Source organism: Oryctolagus cuniculus, chromosome 20, assembly GCF_964237555.1.
Source record: "Oryctolagus cuniculus chromosome 20, mOryCun1.1, whole genome shotgun sequence".
NCBI classification, from domain to species: domain Eukaryota; kingdom Metazoa; phylum Chordata; class Mammalia; order Lagomorpha; family Leporidae; genus Oryctolagus; species Oryctolagus cuniculus.
The window spans coordinates 49,214,207-49,234,466 of NC_091451.1; the positions used below are offsets into that span (position 1 = coordinate 49,214,207).

At 45.9% G+C, this 20,260-nt stretch overlaps 1 pseudogene and 1 gene segment (V, D, J or C); both read right to left on the minus strand.

Annotated features, from left to right (window-relative positions):
- Positions 1–4,536: 4,536 nt before the first annotated feature.
- Positions 4,537–5,562, minus strand: LOC103347547 (immunoglobulin heavy variable 3-23-like; annotated as a pseudogene).
- Positions 5,563–10,033: 4,471 nt separating this feature from the next.
- On the minus strand, positions 10,034–10,494 carry LOC103346666 (immunoglobulin heavy variable 3-66-like). The segment is given in 2 exon segments: positions 10,034–10,347; positions 10,449–10,494. Coding segments are annotated over 2 exon segments (360 nt in total).
- Positions 10,495–20,260: the final 9,766 nt, after the last annotated feature.

Sequence of the window (20,260 nt, forward strand, 5' to 3'; positions counted from 1 at the left end):
CATTTGTTTATTTTATCTTTGATTACCCGTGCCTGTGGGGGTCTTCTCCAGGAATTCTTCGCCTATTCCGATATCTTGAAGGGTTTCCCCTATGCTCTCAATTAGTTTCATGGTGTCGTGGTGCAACTCTAGTTCTTTGATCCATGTTGAGTGGATTTTTGTATAAGGTGTAAGGTAGGGTTCTTGCTTCATACTGTGGCATGTGGACATCCAGTTTTTCCAGCACCATTTGTTGAAGAGGCTGTCCTTGTTCCAGGGGTTGGTTTTAGGTCCTTTGTCAAATATGAGTTGGTTATAGATGTTTGGATTGATCTCCGGTGTTTCTATTCTGTTCCATTGGTCTATCCATCTGCTTTTGTACCAGTACCAGGCTGTTTTGATTATAACTGCCCTGCCCTGTAGTATGCTTTGAAGTCTGGAATTGTGATGCCTCCGGCCTTGTTTTTATTGTAAAGGATTGCTTTAGCTATTCTGGGTCTCCTGTTTCTCCATATGAATTTCAGCATCGTTTTTTCTAGGTCTTTGAAGAATGACTTTGGTATTTTGAATGGCATTGCATTGAACTTGTAAATTGCTTTTGGGAGAATGGACATTTTGATGATATTGATTCTTCCAATCCATGAGCATGGCAGGTTTTCCCATTTTTTTGTGTCGTCTTCTATTTCTTTCTTTAGTGTTTTGTAATTTTCATCATAGAGGTCTTTGACCTCCTTGGTTAAATTTATTCCAAGGTACTTTATTGTTTTTGTGGCTATTGTGAATGGGATTGATCTTAGTAGTTCTTCCTCGGCCCTGGCATTGTCTGTGTATACAAAGGCTGTTGATTTCTGAGCGTTGACTTTGTATCCTGCTACTTTACCAAACTCTTCTATGAGTTTCAGTAGCCTCTTATAGGAGTTTGTTGGGTCCTCTATATATAGTATCATGTCATCTGCAAACAGGGATAGTTTGACTTCCTCCTTTCCCATTTGTATCCCTTTAATTTCTTTTTCTTGCCTGATGGCTCTGGCTAAGACTTCTAGGACTATATTGAATAGCAATGGTGAGAGTGGGCATCCCTGTCTGGTGCCCGATCTCAATGGAAATGCCTCCAACTTTTCCCCATTCAATATGATGCTGGCCTTTGGTTTATCATAGATTGCCTTAATTGTGTTGAGGAATGTTCCTTATAACCCCAATTTGCTTAGGGTTTTCATCATGAAGGGGTGTTGTATTTTTTCAAATGCTTTCTCTGCATCTATTGAGATAACCATATGATTTTTGTTTCTCAATTTGTTAATGTGCTGGATTACGTTGATTGACTTTCGAATATTGAACCATCCCTGCATACCAGGGATAAATCCCACTTGGTCCGGGTGAATGATCTTTCTGATGTGTAGTTGGATTCGGTTTGCCAGAATTTTATTGAGTATTTTTGCATCTATGTTCATCAGGGAGATAGGTCTGTAGTTTTCTTTCTCTGCTGTGTCTTTTCCGGGCTTAGGAATTAAGGTGATATTGGCTTCATAGAAGGAATTTGGGAGGATTCCCTCTCTTTCAAGCGTTTGGAATAATTTGAGAAGAACTGGGGTTAGTTGTTCTCTAAATGCCTGGTAAAATTCGGCAGTGAAGCCATCCGGTCCTGGGCTCTTCTTTTTCGGTAGTGCGTTTATTACTGATTCAATTTCTTCCATGGTTATGGGTCTGTTTAGATTTTCTATATCTTCACGGCTCAGTTTAGGAAGGTGGCATTTGTCCAGGAATCTATCCATTTCTTCCAGGTTCCCCAATTTGTTAGCATACATCTCTTTGTAGTAGTTTCTGATGATTCTTTTTATTTCTATTGTGTCAGTTGTTACATTTCCATTACTATCTTTGATTTTACAGATTTGGGTCTTCTCTCTCCTTTTTTTGGTTAGTTGGGCCAATGGTGTGTCAATTTTGTTTATTTTTTCAAAGAACCAGCTCCTGGTTTTGTTGATCTTTTGTATTGTTTTTTTTGGTTTCAATTCTGTTTATTTCTTCTCTGATCTTTAGTATTTCTTTCCTCCTTTTAGATTTGGGCTTGATTTGCTGCTGTTTTTCTAGTTCCTTGAGGTGCATGGAGAGTTCATTTGTTTGGTTCCTTTCCAGCTTCTTGATGTAGGCACTAATTGCTATAAACTTTCCTCTTAGCACTGCTTTTGCTGTGTCCCACAGGTTTTGATAGGTTGTGTTATCATTTTTATTTGTTTCTAGAAATCTTTTGATTTCTCTTTTAATTTCTTCGATGACCCACTGTTCATTTAGGATCATGTTGTCCATTTTCCATATATTTGCATATGGTGTAGAGATTCTTGGGTTGTTGATTTCAAGTTTCACTGCACTATGGTCTGAGAAGCTGCATGGTATAGTTTCAATTTTTTTGAACTTGTTGAGGCTCCCTTTATGGCCTAGTATATGGTCAATCCTAGAGAATGTTCCATGTACTGGGGAGAAATACGTGAACTCTGTGTCTGTGGGGTGGAGGGTTCTGAAGATATCTATTAGGTCTATTTGGTCTATGGCGTCAATTAGCTCAGTTGTTTCCTTGTTGAATTTCTGTCTGGTTGATCTGTCCATTGGTGAGAGTGGGGTGTTGAAGTCCCCTGCTACTATTGTATTTGAGTCTATATCTCCCTTTAAATCCTTTAGTAATTCTTTCAGGTAGCAAGGCGCCCTGTAATTAGGTGCGTATACATTTATAATAGTAATGTCTTCCTGTTGGATAGATCCTTTAATCATTATATAGTGCCCTTCTCTGTCTCTTTTAATAGTTTTTATGTTAAAGTCTATTTTGTCTGATATTAGGATGGCCACACCAGCTCTTTTTGGATTTCCATTAGCTTAGAGTATCTTTTTCCATCCTTTCACTTTCAGTCTGCATGCATCTTTGCTGATGAGGTGTGTCTCCTGAAGGCAGCATATAGTTGGATCCTCTTGTTTTATCCAATCCGCTAGTCTGTGCCTCTTTGTCGTGGAATTAAGACCATTCACATTCAATGTGATTACTGTTAAGTACTGTCTTTTTCCCTTCATGTTTCCTGAAACGAGCTGTTTATGTATTTTGAACTTTGTTTGTGGGTTACTCTACATTCGCTTTTTTTTGCAGTGAAGTTCTTGTTTTTGTATTTCTGTGTCTTTTGTATTTGAGCAAGTGTTGTAGGGTTGGACGCGTGGATACAAATTCTTTCAGTTTCTGTTTGTCGTGGAAGATCTTTATTTCCCCTTCATTCACAAATGATAGCTTTGCAGGATATAGTATTCTAGGTTGGCATTGTTTGTCTTTTAAAACTTGAAATATATCATGCCATTGTCTCCTTGCCTGTAGTGTTTGCGATGAGAAGTCTGGGGTGAGTCTGATTGACTTACCCCTGAATGTGATTTGTCGCTTTTCTCTGGCACATTTTAGGATTTGTTCTTTGTGTGTCACTGAACTGAGTGTTGCCACAATGTGTCGTGGTGAATTTCTCTTCTGGTCTACTCTGTTCGGGGTCCTGGTTATCTGTTGTATTTGTGTGTTGTTATCCAGCTGCCTTTGTTTAAAGTTTTCTGATATTATTTCATTGAAGACACCGTCTAATCCATTCTCTCTCTTTCCACCCCCTCAGGGACTCCTATTGTCCGAACATTACACCATTTGATTGAATCTTGTAGGTCTCCAACCGTGTTTTTTAATTTTTTAATTTCTTCTTCCTGCGATTGAACTGACTGTATTATTTCTGGAATTTTGTCTTCGAATTCTGATATTCGGTCTTCTATTTCATCTGTTCGATTTCCGAGGGATTCCACGGTGTTTTTTATATGGTCAATTGAGTTTTTCAGTTCTAGTATCTCATTTTGGCTTCTCTTTAAGATCTCTAATCCTTGGGCTTGTTTTTCATTCAGCTCTTGACACTGTTTCTCATTATTTCTAAGTATTCTGATTATTAATTTTCTGAATTCTTATTCTGGCATGTTTTCAACTTCTTCTTCTGCCTCTGTTATGGTTGGTTTAGCCTACTCTATTGGCAAATTTATATTATCTTCTATGTTTTTTTTGGTTTTTGGTTTTGTTTTTTGGCATTCCATCTGGGTGATTTTTCGGGTTGATTTCCCTCTACTATAGGCTGCTGTGAGTCTCTACCAATATCCTGTGTAACCAGGCTGCTCTACACAGCCCGCAGGTAAACAGACAGGATGGCTGCTCTCTGCCCACTGCAGCTCTGGATCCTGTGCTTTTTCCCCACCAGGAGGCGCTATTCAGTAACTTGAGTAGTCGGGTCTCAGGGCTTCCGGCTGCCCTCCCTCGAGTACCCTCAGCTCCACCTTTAGGCTCCGCCTCCGAAGGTTAGTGTGGAGGAAAAGATAGTTCTCCTTTAAGCCCGAATGTAAACAAACAAAATGGCTGCTTCCCGCCTGCTGGAGCTCCGGGGAGGCGCCAAGAGATACTGGCTTACTCAGACTCTCAATTAGTGTCCCTGAATCGTGCACTATCTCCAACGGCGCCACTCATTCTGTTCCGGTTTCTATTTCCTCCCCCACTCAGTCGTGCATGTCTCAGTGTCCGTCCCAGGATGTGTTGGGGGAGGGGCGGAAGCAGCTGTGCTGCGGAGCTGGGCGAGCGCCCTGTCTCACCTCGGCATCCAGCGCTGGTGCGTACATGCTCCTGCTGGTGTCCTGAGTCTCAGGCGTCCGCGTCCTCCTCGCGTGTCCACCCTAACACCCCAGTTTGAGGAAGGGCTTAAAAACTACAAATTTTCATCCCTCTTTGAACCTTCCCTTAGTGGAGCTTCACTGTGCTCCCTCCCTCTCTATTCTGCCATCTTCTGCTAAGTCCCTATTCAAAGTTTCTATCCGTCAGTGAAGTCAGTGGCAGGGACAGAATCGTAAGAATAGAACCATTTCCTCAAATGTGTTAGAGGAGAGGAAACCCCAATTCCCTAACAGGAAACCAGGGCTTAATGTCCCTTTGCACCTACCCATGAGCAGAATATATATTCAGTGCGTTTTGTGCGCCCCCTGGTGGAGCCGCGCGTCCCTGCAGGGAGGTTTGTGTCTGGGCTCAGTCTGAGGGCCCCTCACTGTGTCTCTCACACAGAAATAGGTGGCCATGTCCGCGGCTGTCAGACTGTTCATTTGAAGATCCACAGTGTTCTGGACGTTGTCGCTGGAGATGGTGAATCGGCCATTCACCCAGCTCGCGTAGTCTGTGCTACCTCTACCAGCATAAATGATTCCGATCCACTCCAGCCCCTTCCCTGGAGCCTGGCGGACCCAGATCATTGCATAGCTACTGAAGTCGAATCCAGAGGCTTTGCAGAAGAGTTTCAGGGATTCCCCCAGGCTGGACCAGGCCTCCCCCGGACTCCTTCACCTACTCCTGACACTGGACACCTGCAAACACAGACGACATGATCAGGAAGCTGTCACTCACACTCTCTGTGTCTCTCACTCACGTCCTCTCCCAGACTCAGTGCCCCACTCTCCATCATTACCTTTGAGCACAGCGACCAGGAGAAGCCAGCGCAGCCCAGTCTCCATGGTGAGCGTCTGTGTTGAGTGCGCTCACTGAGTGGACACCTAGGAGTCCTGGGGCTGGAGCTCCTGTGCCAGAGCTGCAGGGTGAGGGCTGGGCTGGTTTTCATGGGCAGAGGGAGGCCCTATTTGCATGTCTGCTCCTATATAGCCAGCCCTGGAGTAGACGTCTCAGACAGGACAGGGCCCAGGGCAGATGTACATGTCCTGGGGGTGTAGGCTATGATAGAATTCGGATCATATGAATTTTTATGTTTTATTGCTTTTTTATAACAGTTGAAGGCAATGACCTTGTTTCCTTTTACTATGTGTGTACCCTTAATATCTAGTGTTAGCAATATCATGTCCTTCATTTTTTAAATAACAATTGGTTCATATCATCTATTGACCTCTCTATCATCTATATGAAAGACATTGGAATAGTGATAGAGAGAAGGGGTGAGAGAAACACAAGTGTAGTCATGGACAGAAAAGATGAAAATGGGAGATTTTTGCCTTTGGATTGACAGCCCCAAACTCTCCAAATGCCTACAACATCTAGGAGTTAGCCTTTCTAAAACCTGGAGCCCAGAACTGCGTCTGTGTTTCCTTTGTCGGTTGTAGGGGCTCTATCGCTATAGCGTCATCTGTAGTTTACCACGATGTGTTATCAGGAAAGAGCCCAGCACTCTGATGGGAACACGGGTGTCCCTAGTGGGGACTTTGCCAATTTTGTCCTAATGCCTGCCGCCCATATTTACACAAATGAAAGACTGCAAGTGGATTCATTTAAGGATACTATGTCTTGTTTCCTTATTCATCCATTACCTTATTTTAAAACTGTTCATTAACTCAGAACACTGTGCATGTTAGTGGGGTGTAGTGTGCTATTGGAATCTGTGTATTGCAGAAATGGGCAAAGATCAACTCACTGTCACTCACATTTCTACCTGTTCCATCACTTTGTGTTGGGAGACCGGGTGTCCTCAGTACTGTTTATTTGTGGAACATGTCGCGGGTTGTAGTGAACTGAGTCAGCCCACTGTGGTGGGGGCAGAATTATTCCTTGCTTTGAGTGGTGCTTTGTGTCCTGGTAGCAGCCGTCTGCTGTTCCCTCTCTTCCCTGTGTCTAGTAATCATGACTCTGAGTTCAGCTCAAGCACTGGGTATGAAGTCACTGTGTCACAATTCACCCACAGTCCTGGGTTCAACTAATGCAGCTGTGTTCACAATAGTTCAGTCTACAATAAAGCGAAATGTGCATAAAACAGTGAATGCAGTCTGTTACATTTGACATGGAATATTATTCAGTGTTAAGAAAGAGATTGTTCTGTCATTAGGAAATCTTGGGTCAGCCTTGAGCATAATATGCTAACAGAAATAATGCAGGTACATGTGGACACATAGTATTTGATATTAGTTATATATGCAGTCCACATGCTTGAACTCACAGAGGTAGGGAGTGCAATGGAGATCACTGTCTACCATGACCCAAGTGTTTGTCCCCTTCCAGCTCTGGGGGAAACTGGGGGAAGTTCCAGGCTCCTGGCTTCAGGCTCAGCCATCCCAGCCTTTGCAGCCATTCAGGAAGGAAACCTGTGGAAGGAAGATTCTCTCTCCATCTGTTGGTCTCTTCCTCTCTTGCTATAACACTGCCTTTCAAACTAAATAAATAGATATTAAAATAAATGGAAAATTAATTTTATATATCATTAGGAGCCTATATGCATATGTTGAATAAACACAGAAAACTGAATCCCAAGGGAAGACATCAATTGTTTAAATGCAGTTCCTGACAAGGTGGTGACAGGGGCAGCACTGGAGTTAGCAATGGGATTGCTGCTCCTGCATCAGGATGCTGAGTGCTGTGTCCTAGTTTTGTTCCAGTTTCAGATTCCTGCCTAAGCCCACTCTGGGAGGCCATAGGTGAAGTTCCAAGAACTCCCACGTTGGAGACCTGGAATGAATTCTAAGTACCTGGCTGTCACCTGTTCCAGCTGAAGTGTTTGTAGCCACCTGGGAAGTGACCAGGAGTTAGATGATCACTGTCAGTCTCAGTCTTTGTGGTTTTAGATAAAAACGTACATACAAATTTTAAAACAAAATCTATGAATTTTTAAATGTATATTACATCTATAAAATTTAAGAAATGATATAAAAGCAAACATGTAAAATGCCATAAATCTCAGATCATCATGTATGTACATTTTAGAAGCACAATGAGATGTCCCATCCTTCATGTTAGAATGAGTATTACCAGACAAGCCAGAGCTGACAATTCTTGTGAAGGAAGAGAGATGACCACTCTGGTTGTACAAGGCTGGAGTCAGGTAAATTAGTAAATCCATATGGAAAGTCATCAAAAACTGAGACATACAGTTATCACAGGATCTTCAAACAGCATTTTGGGTAGCAGGAATGTGAAACCCCAGGGAGATGTGCATGGGATTCACAGTCTCTATAGAAAATACAACTGCAGTTCCATGTGCAATTAAAGCAGCGTTGTTCGCGAGTGTTCACACATATAATCCAGTGAAATTTTCATGGAAGAAGGAATCAATAATTGAAGAAAAGAGCATGGAACAGAGCAGACGTTGGAGCAAGGTCAGAGTTTCAGTCCCACAGGATCCACATGTTGAGGGATCTACTGTACAGCATGGTGACAGCAGTTAAGCAAATATTGTGTCTACAGAATTCCAAAACAGAAGACAACTGACAATCTACCATGGGAACATGTGGATTTTGTGATGAGCATGTCAATAGGAGTGACTTCATAATTCCACTCAATTTGATACATTCGTTTTACAACAATATCATTGTACCTCATATGTCTATATTCAATTATTATTTATCAAACATTTATGATAATGAAATGGCAAAAATGGCAAATCATGAAGATTCAATACTCTGAATACTGGTGTTGTGTTTGCCAATGTTTTATGGAGATGATAAACAAAGGCAGTGCACTCAAGGCTTGGCAGCTGGAACCCAGAAACATGGAACTGCATCAGTGTTCCCACCTTGGTGATGGGGCCTCATAACAGATCCATCATCTGCTGTCTTCCAGGGTGCACTGTCAGTTACAAGTGTGGTTAAGAATGTAAATGTGGGCCAGTGCCGTGGCTCACTAGGCTAATCTGGGTTCTAGTCCTGGTTACGGCGCCAGATTCTGTCCCAGTTGCTCCTCTTCCACTCCAGCTCTCTGATGCGGCCTGAGAAGACAGTGGAGGATGGCCCAACTGCTTGGGCCCTGCACCCGCATGGGAGACCAGGAGGAAGCACTTGGTTTCTGGCTTTGGATCGGCACAGCATGCTGGCCGTAGCGGCCATTTTGGTGGAACCAATGGAACAAAGACTTTTATCTTAGTCTCTCTCTCTCTCTCCCACCGTCTAAATCTGACTGTCAAAAAAAAAAAAAAAAAGAACGTAAATACATTCAGTCCAGCACTCTGATATGCAGCCTGAGTGACTCCCTCTCTAAAACTGATGAAGGATTCCAAATGGATTGATGATTCCAGTCAGCCTAGACATGGAGTGAAGAGTAGGGACTCTGGATACATGGTCTCTGAGACTGGCTCTTCCTGCAGCTGTGATCAAGCCTCAGGATACTGGTCATCATGCTGGACCCACAGACACAGCTCCCCGTGATGTGGACTCTAGCCCCAGAGTGCATAGCCACTGTGTGTCCCACTTTCTGCTCTCCCTGAACCACAACAGGTGCAGAGGGTCCCACAACACGCGACAGAACCAGATCAGCTAGAAGTGCACACTCAACACTTTCCATTCAGTTATGACCTTGACTGCTGATGTCCAGTGCATTTCCCTCCTGAGTTCAGGCAGGGAGCCCACAGGAGGGTCCCAGGACCTAGAGAATGAGGAAGTCCCTGTAGGCTTCCCAGGTGCCTGCAGAAGCTCAGCCTGAGACACAGCTGAGCTGCAAGTACAGTCCTGAGTGCTGTGACGTTCACACAGGGACCACAGACTGTGTTAGGATTAAATGGTAAATGGAGATTGGGAATAAAGTCTGTGGAAAGGGAGTGTTTGTTGCCCACAGTGTAAAATGAAAGGTTGGTTTAGTTCAGCACAGTCGCTTATTTTGAAAGGAGAGAGATACTTATATAGCCGATTTTAAAACCCAAACCCTGGCTCAGCTATCGCTGGATAGAAAGGGAAATGTAAAATTGCCCTAAAGTTGGCAGTTCCCTGAGAGCGTTGTCCTGTCAGACTGGACAACACTCACGTTGTACCCAGATCATCCCACATCTCTGATCCTGGTGATCCTGGAGACCACTGAGCCTGGATTCGTTCATATAGGACTTCTCCTGTCACATCAAACTTCTCCGTGAATCAGTAGCAGGGTCAGAATCATAAAAGAATTCTTCCCTAAAAACTGTTACAGGAGAGGAAACCCCAATTCCCTGACAGGAAAGCAGGGCTTCATCTCACTGTTCACCTGTGCAGGACCAGAATCTGCGCTCAGTGAGTCTTGTGCGCCCCCTGGTGGAGACTCGCGCCCCTGCAGGGAGGTTTCTGTCTGGGCTCAGCTGTCTTGCACAGTAATACAGGGTCGTGTCGCAGCTGTCAGACTATTCATTTGCAGAGACACCGTGTTCTGGGTGTTCTCTCTGGAGATGGAGAATCGGCCATTCACCCAGCTCGCATAATATGTGCTACCATCACCAGTATAAATGCATCCGATCCACTCCAGCCCCTTCCCTGGAGCCTGGCGGACCCTGCACATCCAGTAGCTGCTACTGATGGTGAATCCAGAGGCTTTGCAGAAGAGTGTCAGAGATTCCCCAGGCGTGACCAGGCCTCCCCGGGACTCCACCAGCTGCTCCTGACACTGGACACCTGTGAACTCAGACGTCCTGGTCAGGAAGCTGTCACTCATACTCTCTGTGTCTCTCACTCACGTCCTCTCCCAGACTCAGTGCCCCACTCTCCATCATTACCTTTGAGCACAGCGACCAGGAGAAGCCAGCGCAGCCCAGTCTCCATGGTGAGCATCTGTGTTGAGTGTGATCACTGAGTGGACACCTGGGAGTCCTGGGGCTGGAGCTCCTGTGCCAGAGCTGCAGGGTGAGGGCTGGGCTGGTTTTCATGGGCAGAGGGAGGCCCTCTTTGCATGTGCTACTGCTGTGTAGGCAGCCCTGGGGTCAGACGCCTCAGACAGGACAGTGCCCAGGGAAGTTATGAGTGTTCTTGGTGTGTAGGGTGATGGCTATGATAGAATTCAGATCATGTGAATATTTATTTTCTCATTGTTTTTTTAACAGTAGAAGGCAATGACTTCATTTCCTTTTAATATGTGTGTACCCTTAATATACAGTGTTAGCAATATCATGTTATTCATTTTAAGTAACCATTGGTTCATTATTAACTATGCTAATGACATTGGAACAGTGTCAGAGAGAGAATTGGTGAGGGAAACAGAAATGTAGAGATGGACAGTGAATTGACAATGGGATATTTTTGTCTTTGGATTGACAGCTCCACAATACCAAATGCCTACAACTTCTAGGAGTTAGTCTTCCTAAATGCTAGAGCAAAAGACTGGGTCTGTGTTTCCTACGTCAGTGGTAGGAACTCATTCACTTGTAGCATCAGGTACAGTTTCCCATGATGCTTTATCATCAAATGGTGGGAAGCTGTGTGGATGAACTGAAGCAGCAGTCATATGGGAACAGGGGTGTCTGTAGTGGGGACTTAGCTAATTGTGTCCTAAGTCCTGCTGTCCACTTTTAAACTGATGAAAGAGTACAAGTGGATTCATTTAAGGTTAATTATTTTTTTTTAATGTGGGTTCATACCATGTGATTGTTCTCATTTTATAAGTCTTTAATTTTTTTGATTCAGAATTATTCAGAGAAAGAAGGACAGGTAGTGAGAAAGAGAGAGAAGTCCTCCATCCACTGGCTCTCTCTCTAGTCGGTAATGTGGTCGGAGCCACATCGATCTGAATCTAGGAGGCAGGTGCCTCCTCTGGGTTTCCCTTGGGATTACAGGAGCTGAAGATGTCAGCCATCTTCTACTGCCTACCAAGGCCACAGCAGAGAGCTGGATTGGAAGTGGAACAGCCAGGACTCCAACTGGCGTCCATATGGGATGCCAGCACTGAAGGCAGAGGCTTTACCCACTTCACCACAGCACTGGCCCTGATGATCTTAATTATATATGGAATGCACGAAAGTGAATCACAGAGGCAGGAAGTACAATGCAGACACCCGAGTCTGGGAGTAGAGAAGAAAAGGGACCACGTTCCTGCAAGCACAGAGAATTTTTCTGTGACCAGAAAGGCACGTGGAGAGATCTACTGCACAGCACGGGGACAATAGTTATGAAGCTTTATTGTGTTCTTTCCAGTTTCTGCAGGAGTAGGCATTTGTCATTCGATCACAAGAATGGTGGTGTTGCTAGGGAAGGACTTGTGAGTTCGTCTGACTCTAGAATTCCTGATGAAATAAATCCACATCAACACCTTTCCTTATACCTCACATACAGATTCAGGTACTATTTGTCAATTTAACATTTATGAAACCTATTTTGAAGGGACAATTCTCTGTTGATTTGTCTTGCGTCTGCCTGTGGTTTTATTCTAAGAAGAAAATTATGTGGTGTTGCAATCATTCCTGGTACTAATGCAGTCACGAGGGCTGTGAGTTCATCGGCATGTGAGAGGTTATCTGTCAAGTCCGGCTGGCACAACTGCCCCACCACTGCCCTCTCAAATTCCTCCCCTCCCATGTGTGAAGCTGAGTCATTTTAGAAGAGCCCCTGTCTTCACTCAGATCAAATCCATGGAAACCTCTCTCTGTGCTGTTTAGTTACCTCCCAATCTCCCTGTGTCCAACTGGTTTCACAAGCCGTTTCTTCATGGACCTACCAAGGCCCACCTGCCAACTCCTTGAAAACACAGTCATCAGAGACCCCAGTCCTGCTGCCCAGAACAGGACCTCCCTCTTCTCACCATGGTGCAGTCCTGCCATTTGTCACCCTGGGGACACAGCGTCTTATACAACTGACAGCCCATCAGCACCTGGTGGGAGACTCTGTCATGGTGTTCAAACAAATGGAATATGTTTCTGTCAGTTATAATTTGAGTGAATTCTCTTGTTGGGGCAATTTCTTGTGACTGTAGATATCTGACAAATTAAATTTCACATTTTCTAGTACTGTAGATATGAGGTGTTCTCACAGAACAATGGAATTCACTGTGTCAGATGGTGGATTGTGTCAATGAATTCTCTAGGCAAATGCATGAAAACTGTCCCCAGCTAAATAGAAACACTTTCTGTTTGTCAATCTTCTCTCAGAAAAGGCAGAGATATGTCAACTGTTTTAATTTAGTAGGAATTTTTGTGTCTCTGGATTTAGATGGGAGTCACTCAGAACACACATTGCTGCATGAGGTGAGTGACTGGCTGCAGTTTCTGTAAGAACTGTTCATGGCAGATCAATTGCAGTTTAGCAGAAAATATCCTGTAAAACACAGGGGATCGCTGCACTGGGCATTTCTGGCTGCAGGAACTTGGTTTCCCCTTGAGGAGTATGAACTTGACAGAAGAGGAGTTATTTTCCTCTTGGAAAGGATGAAGTACTGATGAGGACAGCCAGGGGGAGCCAGGGAGGGAGGAGTGGGGACTCTGGACAGATGGTCCAGGGCTGGCTCATCACGCAGCACTGATTCAGCTCACCAGATGGGTCAGCGTGTGGCAGCCCCTGGCAGCCAGATCCCAGGGATGGCGACTCTGGCCCCAGAGTCAGGGCCCTGGACTGTCCCCCTCTGCTCACCCTGAGACACCGCAGTGCAGCGGATTCCACCAGACTGGAGCGGAAACAGAACCTGTAAGTCCGCACCACACGCTTTCCAAACAGATTATTCCTTGAATACAAATGTCCACCTGTGCTTCCCATGAGTTCATGCAATGAGGTCATCTGAAATGTTTCAGGAAACTGAGTGCGGAATTTCATGGTGTTGGGGAAACTTGCATGAACCTGAAAATAATTAATCATGCTGTCATCTCACACCAGTATCCCTAAAAGAGTGAACAGGATGAAACTCTTAAAGGAAAGACCTGAGACTGTAAAGTTCTTGAAGAGGACACAGGACAAAAGCAAGTTCCCATTGGTTTGGGTAATGATAGTTTGATAATCTCCAAAGTACAGGCAACCAAGATACATAGACAAAGAATAATGGATCCAACTACAGATTCTGAGTAACAAAGAGAAAGATTGAAGAACAAGGATATGATCACCGATGGGGAGAAAGTATTTTCAGATCATAGCCGAGGGGGCCGACTTGTGGCATGCATCACTCAGGAGCATGGGTTCAGATTCTGCTTGCTCTACTTCAAATCCAGCTCCCTGCTGGGATCCAGACCTGGGAACTCTGTCAACGATGACTCAAGTGTGTGCCCCCTTCAAGCCATGTGGGAAACTGGAGAAAGTTCCAGGCTCTTGGCATTAGGCTTGCCCAACCTCACCTTTGCTGCCATATAGGAAGTGAACCAGTGGATGGAAGATTCTCTCTCCATCTGTTGGTCTCTTCCTCTCTTGCTATAACACTGACTTTCAAATAAAAAATAGGTTTTTTTTAAACATTGAAAGATTAGTTATACATATGATTAGGAGCCTGTTTCCTAATGTTGAATGATCTCAAGCAACTGAATCCCAAGGGAAGAAATCAGTTGTTGAAATGCAGTGATGATAAGGTGGTGACAGGAGCAGCACTGGAGTGAGCCTGTGGGATTCCTGCCTCCCGTGTCAGGATGCTTAGTGCTGTGTCCTAGTTTGGTTCCAGTGTCAGATTCCTGCCTAAGCCCCTCTGGGAAGCCGTGGGTGATGTTCCAAGTACTCCCACGTGGAGCCCTGGACAGAATTCCAAGCACCAGGCTGTTGCCTCACCCAGCTGAAGCTTTTGTAGCCATCGGGGAAGTGACCCAGGAGTTAGAAGATTACTGTCAGTCTCAGTCTCTTTTTGTTTATGGAAAATATGTATATACAAATTTTAAAATAAATGAAATAGTATCTTCAAATTTTCAAAGTGCATATGTAAAGGCAAACATCATGCATTTCCATGTTAGAAGCACAGTGAGACATGCCATTCCTCCTGTTAGAATTAGTATTATCAGAGATATCAGACCTACAAGCCTCATGAAGGAGTAGAGAGAGAGATGTCAACCTTGGTCCAAGGCTGGAGCCAGGTAAATAGGAAAAAACATTATGGAAAAGCATTAAAAACTGGGAAATAGAATTATCACAAGATCTTCAAACAGCATTGCCTATTAGAAGGAATATGAAATCCCAGGGAGGGGTCCACAGATCCGCAGTCACTGTGGCAAACACCTCTGCAGTTCCACGTTGAGTTAATGCAGGGTCATTCACAAGAGTTCACACAATAATCCAGTGAAATTTTCATTGAATAAGGAAATCAATAATTGAGGAAATGGACAAAGTTGTATTTTAGCAAGAAGTTTATATGGCAGTAAAGTGGAGGGAATTTTGTATTTTGAACAACTTGGATCATCCTGGAGAATAATGTCCAAGGATAATAGGTCAGGATAAGTATACTCTGCTCACCATCCTTACAAGAAGACAAATAATACATGATGCTAGTTACGTGGGATCAAAAGGATGAACTCACAGAGGCAGGATACAATGGTGAAGACCAAAGTCTGAGTGAGGGAGGAACAGAGGAGACGCTGGAGCAAGGTCAGAGTTTCAGTCTGACAGATCCACACTTTGAATGATCTGTATAGCATGGTGACAGCAGTTAAGAGAATATTGTGTCCACAGAATTCCAAGCAGGAGAAAAATGATACTATACCTGGAAACAAGTGGGATTGTGATGAGCATGTCAATAAGAATGACTTCATAATTCCATTAATACACATTCATTTTTTCAACAGATATCATTGTACCTCTTATGTCCATAATCAGATATTATTTATCAAACATTTATGAAAATCAAAAGAAAAAAATGTCCAAATATGAAGATTCAGATCTCTGAATACTGGTGTTGTGTTTGCCAATGTTTTATGGAGATGATAAATAAAGGCAGTGCACTCAAGGTTTGGCAGCTGGAACCCAGGAGCATGGAACTGCATCAGTGTTCCCATCTTAGAGATGGGGCCTCCTAACAGATCCATCATCTACTGTCTTCCAGGTTTATTATTCATTACAAGTGTGGGAAATTTTGTAAATACATTCAGTGCAGCAATTTGATATGAAGCCCGGGTGTCTCTACCACTCTAAAATTGATGAAAAACTACAATGGGTTATTGATGACATCAGCATAGCTATTGGGTGAAGAGCAGGGACTCTGGACACATGGTCGCTGGGACTGGCTCTTTCTGCAGCTGTGTTTGAGCCTCAGGACACTGGTCATCATACTGGATCCACAGACACAGCTCCCTGTGATGTGGACTCCAGCCCCAGAGTGCACAGCCACTGTGTGTCCCACTTTCTGATCGCCCTGATCCACAGCAGGTGCAGGGGGTCCCCAACATTGGAGCAGGACCAGATCAGCTGGAAGTGCACACTCAACACTTTCCATTCAGTTATGACCTTGACTGCTGATGTCCAGTGCTCTTCCCTCCTGAGTTCAGGCATGGAGCCCCCCAGGAGGGTCCCAGGACCTAGAGGATGAGGAAGTCCCTGTAGGCTTCCCAGGTGCCTGCAGAAGCCCAGCCTGAGACACAGCTGAGCTGCAAGTACATTCCTGAGTGCTGTGACGTTCACACAGGGACCACAGACTGTTCATGTTAAAGGGAAATAGAAATCGAGCATAGTCTATCGAAAGTGAGTGTGGATCACCCACATGTAGCGTCAAAGGTTGGTTCAGTTCAGCACACTTGCTCCTTTTGACAGGCAAGAGATACTTAAATAGCTGATTTATAAAGACCAAGAACCCTGCCTAAGCTGTCCTGGTCGAAAGGGAAAACTAAAATTGTCCTAAAGTCGGCAGTGCCCTGAGAGCGTTGTCCTGACTCAGATGGACAACACTCACGTTGTACCCAGATAGACCCATATCTCTGATCCTGGAGACCACTGAACCTGAATTGGTTCATATAGGACTTCTCCTGTCACATCAAACTTCTCTGTGTCAGGAATTCAGTAGCAGGGACAGAATCATAAAAGAAGAATTCTTCCCTCAAAACTGTTACAGGAGAGGAAACACCATCCCTACAGGAAACCAGGGCTTCATCTCCCTCTGCGCCTGTGCAGGACCAGAATCTGCGCTCAGTGAGTCTTGTGCGCTCCCTGGTGGAGCCGTGCGTCCCTGCATGGAGGTTTGTGTCTGAGCTCAGTCTGAGGCCCCTTGCTGTGTCTCTGGCACAGAAATAGGTGGCCTTGTCCGAGGCTGTCAGACCGGTCATTTTCAGATCCACCGTGCTCGAGGTTTTGAAGATGGTGAATCGACCATTCACCCAGCTCGCGTAGTATGCGCTACCACCAGTATAAATGATTCCGATGTATTCCAGCCCCTCCCCTGGAGCCTGGCGGACCCAGATCATTGCATAGCTACTGAGGGAGAATCCAGAGACTGTGCATGTGAGTGTCAGGGATCCCCAGGCAGGACTTGGCCTGCCCAGGATTCCTCCAGCTGTTCCTGACACTGGAACCTGCAAACACAGACATCCTGGTCAGGACACTGTCACTCACACTCTCTGTGTCTCTCACTCATGTCCTCTCCCAGACTCAGTGCCCCATGTTCTCCTTCATTACCTTTGAGCACAGCGACCAGGAGAAGCCAGCGCAGCCCAGTCTCCATGGTGAGCGTCTGTGTTGAGTGCGCTCACTGAGTGGACACCTGGGAGTGCTGGGGCTGGAGCTCCTGTGCCAGAGCTGCAGGGTGAGGGCTGGGCTGGTTTTCATGGGCAGAGGGAGGCCCTATTTTCGTGTTCTGCCCCTATATAGCAGGCATGGGGTCAGACGCCTCAGACAAGACTGTGCCCAGACTGATGAGAGTGTCCCGGGGCAGTCTGTCAGTGCACACTTATGGGATGAGTGATGAATTGTGTGCTCTCATTGCACACTGAACCCTGTCTTGGTCCTTTTATGTGAGTGGACAGACAACATGTTTTCATGGGTTCCCGTAGGTCTTGGTCCATTCAACATTACAGGAGAAACCATCAGTACAGTGTGGATGTGTCCCCAGCTCCAGTGTGGTAAGAGGAATCCCCAGCACCTTGATCTATGCCCCTCACCACAGGACTCAGCTCTGCCCCAGTCCACACTCAGCACTCACTGGGGCTTCCTGGTGAGGTCTGCAGAACTCCCTGCCAGCAGCAGAACAAGGAGCACTTTTGCTGGATTCCATTTTTGACAGAGAGATGCACAGGGGACCAGGTTCCACCCAGGTGCATCTGAGTGTGGTGTTCCACTTGCCAGTGTCTGTCTGCTCTTCACATTTCTTTGCTGGGCAATTTTGCTTCCATGGGCAATGCTGTTGAGCTGTGATAGATACAGAGGCAGCCACACATGTTGAAAGTGTGTGGTGAGTGTGACTCACCTGTGCCTCTCTCACTCATCACACCTATGCCAAGAGCAAATATCACATCCCACAGTGCTGCCCACTGCCCCTCTGTCACCCAGCCCCGGGTCCACCTCCTCCCGTCACTTTAAGGCCTGAAACCCTTTGGGCTCCTTCACAACAGATTCATCCAGTTCAGCCCTGTGCAACATGCAGGTTTTGTGGCAGAAGTCGGTGGCCCTGAGTTTTCGGGTTCTGTGGGGCCCAAGTGAATGCGTTTTCCTTAGTTTTTAACTAAAATATCTGAAAATCTTAAAAGAATGAAACTGAGAGTAAAGCAGAGTAAGAAAATGATATTTTGCACAAATATGCAGTACATTAGTCTTAACTGTGTCGTCACATTTCATGGAAATAATAAATTGAAAGTTGCACTGTTTAAGATGCGCACATACCCCAGGGAAGTGCCAGGGTCTCATATGTAGCTGTGGGTCCCAGTACCAGATTCCTGCTCCTGCAGCCCCAGGACCCAGAAGTTTATGGGAGGATTTTTGGGCCCTGTCACTCTAGTGGATGCACCTGATTGTTGACCTGAGACCAGGCTAGGCTGGGAAGCAGACCTGGCCACAGCAACATTTGGGAAAGCGCAGTGTCGGAACATCTCTCTCTTGTTCTCCTTTCTGATTCATGTGTGATAACTCAAATTTAAAACTTAAGTTATTGAAGGGTCTTTTTTTTGGACAGGCAGAGTTAGAGAGAGAGAGACAGAGAGAAAGGTCTTCCTTCCATTGGTTTATCCCCCAAATGGCCGCCTCTACTGGTGGGCCATGGCCGGCGCGCTGTGCCAATTTGAAGCCGGAAGCCAGGTGCTTCTTCCTGGTCTCCCATGAGGGTGCAGGACCCAAGCACTTGGGCCATCGTCCACTGCCTTCCCGGGCCACAGCAGAGAGCTGGACTGGAAGAGGAGCAACCTGGACAGAATCCGGTGCCATAACTGGGACTAGAACCCGGAGTGCTGGCGCAGCAGGTGGAGGATAGGCCTAGTGAGCCACGGCGCCGGCCTGAAGGATCTTTCTAAGGGTTGTATTCCCTTCAATGCAGGCAGCAACCCTCATGGCCTTGTCCCCTCCCTAGAGCCCCTCTCAATGGGATCACTGGGTGGTGAAGTCCCTACATGCATGATGGGAGGCTCCGTGCATCAAGTATGGAGGGTAAGTTCCACCTAACATGCAGCCTTCAGCTGCTCAGTTGGAGTGACCACACACACACACACCAAGCAGTGCTGGCTCTGCTCACGGCTCTGCAGGAACAGCATCCTCAGCCTCAATACTCCAGACCCTGCTCCTCTGTGTCCACTGAGTAAGAAAGTGATTCACCTGCAGGAGGAAACCATCATGACCCATGTCCTGGTGAAATCCTGTAGAAAATGTTCATGAGCAGAGTCCACCCCAGGCACTGTGCCAGCACTGATCCCCCAAGACACAGAAGTCTGCTTCTTCAGGGGATGGCTCCACCCCCAAAGCTGAGGACTGGGTAGGAGAAGCATGGCACGTGGGGAAGTGACAGTCGGGGACAGGGTCCAGCAGCAGGAGGGAGAGGACCTGGTGGAGGGGTGGGCTCTGCTGTGCAGGAAGGTAAGGACAGGGGGAAGGGCCACACAGCTGGGGCCCCAGTACCTGCAGGAGAGCACTGAGTCAGGAGTTCTGATCATGTCTCCTTGCCCCCTTGCATCCTCCACACTGACCACCACTTAGTAAAACTGGCACAGGTGCCTGGGAGACGTGGAATGACATCGTCTCTGGGGAGTGCATCCAGTGAGGACTCCATGCCATGAGTGGATTCAACGTCAGGGCCTCATGGAGGAAGCTCAGGTCTCCAGTGCACCTATCAGGTCCACACGGAATGCTGGGAGCAGCCTGTGGGGGTGGGTGTGGTTTGTCCTCACAGCTTCAGTGCTGAGCATGGCCCCAACGTAACAGCACTGGCAGGGGGTGCATGGTCTGGATGTTTACAGAAATAGATTGTTCACTTCTGGGGAATCTGCTCTTGGAGGAGATCACAGTAGATCTCCTGGGTCCCCAGCTTCTGCACAGAGCACAGTGCTGCTAGAGTCAGCCCTGGTCTCGTCTGACTTCCTGTGTGGGGATGGGGTCCCTCCCATCCTTGTTCACAATATTAGGATGCCTGATGGCACAACATTCTCACTGTCTGATCCTGGACTTCCAGCCTCTACAGCTGTGAGCTCAAGAAACCTTTTTGCTCCATACACCTCCCTATGGGGTACTGCATGAT